This window comes from Seriola lalandi, unplaced genomic scaffold (assembly GCF_002814215.2).
Source record: "Seriola lalandi dorsalis isolate HSWRI2012SDOR001 ecotype SW California unplaced genomic scaffold, Sedor1 jcf7180002001678, whole genome shotgun sequence".
Taxonomy (NCBI): Eukaryota; Metazoa; Chordata; class Actinopteri; order Carangiformes; family Carangidae; genus Seriola; species Seriola lalandi.
Window position 1 is genome coordinate 1 of NW_019472336.1, and position 1,746 is coordinate 1,746.

The window sequence follows — 1,746 nt, forward strand, 5'->3', positions numbered from 1 at the left end:
TAAGTACAGTATAAGAAGTTATTTTTATTATTTAATGTATTATGGGTTTGATGGAGCTTTTACATTTATCATGATGCATGGTAAAAATCTTGAAATATCAAATTGTTATGATAAATCATCAAATGTTGAATAACTGTAATAATGTGAAACAGGGCATTTGCAACTGTCGCACCGTCTCCATCCTCCGCCCATTCATTCTTTAATGAATCCTGTAGGCCTTGTGCTTCTTTATGTGTTGTGTTCTGCTATGTATGGGAGCTTAACTGGGATTTGGTGTTCCCCAGACCTCGCTCCAGCCACAGCACTGTTTGCAGGAGTAAGAGTGGCTCTCTGTTTGCTCCAGGCTTTAGTGTGGGTCTTCAAGGCCATCTGGTGAAAACAGAGAAGAAAGAGTCCTTTGTTTTCGAAATTGTCCCACAACAATTTTTTCCCCAGCTGGACTGAGGCATATTGTAGTATGATAAAAGTGGAAAAGAAGATATTGCACTTCTGATTCTCTTTGGGGGGAAAAAAATATTGGTTTACCTCAGCAATCCCAACTTTCCTCTCCCAAGTGTGAATGCTCTGTTGCAGCTTTTTGTGTTTGTCCTTGACATGCATGTACTCAGTGATATCAGGAGCCTGATAATCTGACATCTGGCAGCGCAGGTGTTGGTTGAGGGCCTCTGCCTTTAAACGTTCCTGACAATGGAGGGATGAAGCACACAAAGGGAGTTTGTTTAAAGGGCAGGAGACACTGAATAAAGTTTAAAGAAGAATTAAAAGAACTGATCACACACACACTGATCTTAAAGTTAGATTCATAACTTTGACTAATCTTTGGACTAATAACTAACCTTCTCATTATGCTGGATCTCCTCTTCAATTTTTGCAAGCATCTGCTTCCTGCTGGTGATGTCATTGCTCAACTCTGTAGACTCCCATGTCACATTCTGCAGCTTCTCCTGTTCACACGCACACATACACACAAGATGAAGGGATCAACGTTGCAACAAATGGTTGGAGTATGGATATGGTTCATAAATCTACACTAAATTACACTAGAAACGTCCCTGTCAAGCAAAATTTTAACAAGTCACCTTGTGTGAACTGAGGACACGTTGTACTTTCAAACTGTTGACTTGAAGTTCATCCAGATTTTGGTCAATTCTCAGCTCATTGTACTCCTGGAAAATTTCCTAGATAAAACACACAGCACCATACATTGTTACATTTATTTACTAGAAAAAATAAAGGGAAATTATAATCCACATTGAACAGGTAACATTTTTAAGTAGATATAGTTACAAGCACATAACCCTTGTTAGAAAAAGACACAGGCTGTGATTCACTGTTCTCTTGCAAAACATTGTAACTCACAAACTACACATTCAACTCTGCTCTCTCAGGCTCTCTGTATAGACCCTGTCTTTCATTCTCTACCTCGTACTCAGCTTTTCCCATGTCTTTTTTCTGTTGAAGCTGCTGCTGGAGCTTTTTCTCCTGGACCCTCAGTGTCTGGATGTTCAGATTTAACTTCTCCAACTGAGTGACCTGTTTGAGTTTTTTTATGTGTGTTTGTGAACAGAGCAGACAATGTGGACAACGGAAGGAAAATGATGTACTGGAGAAAGCAAATATAAGCAAAGAAGTGAGTAAAAGTAATAATCACTCAATATCCCATCTCTTTGTCCCTCTCATTAAAGAGTTATCAATAGAGTGTGTTATTCGCCCATTTACTTTAACAAAAAGAAATAATTTCTGTAC

At 38.8% G+C, this 1,746-nt stretch overlaps 1 protein-coding gene across 1 annotated transcript; it reads right to left on the reverse strand.

Annotated features, from left to right (window-relative positions):
* Positions 1–142: 142 nt before the first annotated feature.
* On the reverse strand, positions 143–1,533 carry LOC111664672 (cilia- and flagella-associated protein 263-like; the record flags this gene model as incomplete). Its single annotated transcript, XM_023419364.2, has 5 exons — positions 143–369; positions 526–681; positions 837–944; positions 1,080–1,178; positions 1,423–1,533. Coding segments are annotated over 5 exons (615 nt in total), but the record flags the coding sequence as incomplete, so codon positions are not given.
* Between the last annotated feature and the right edge of the window lie 213 nt (positions 1,534–1,746).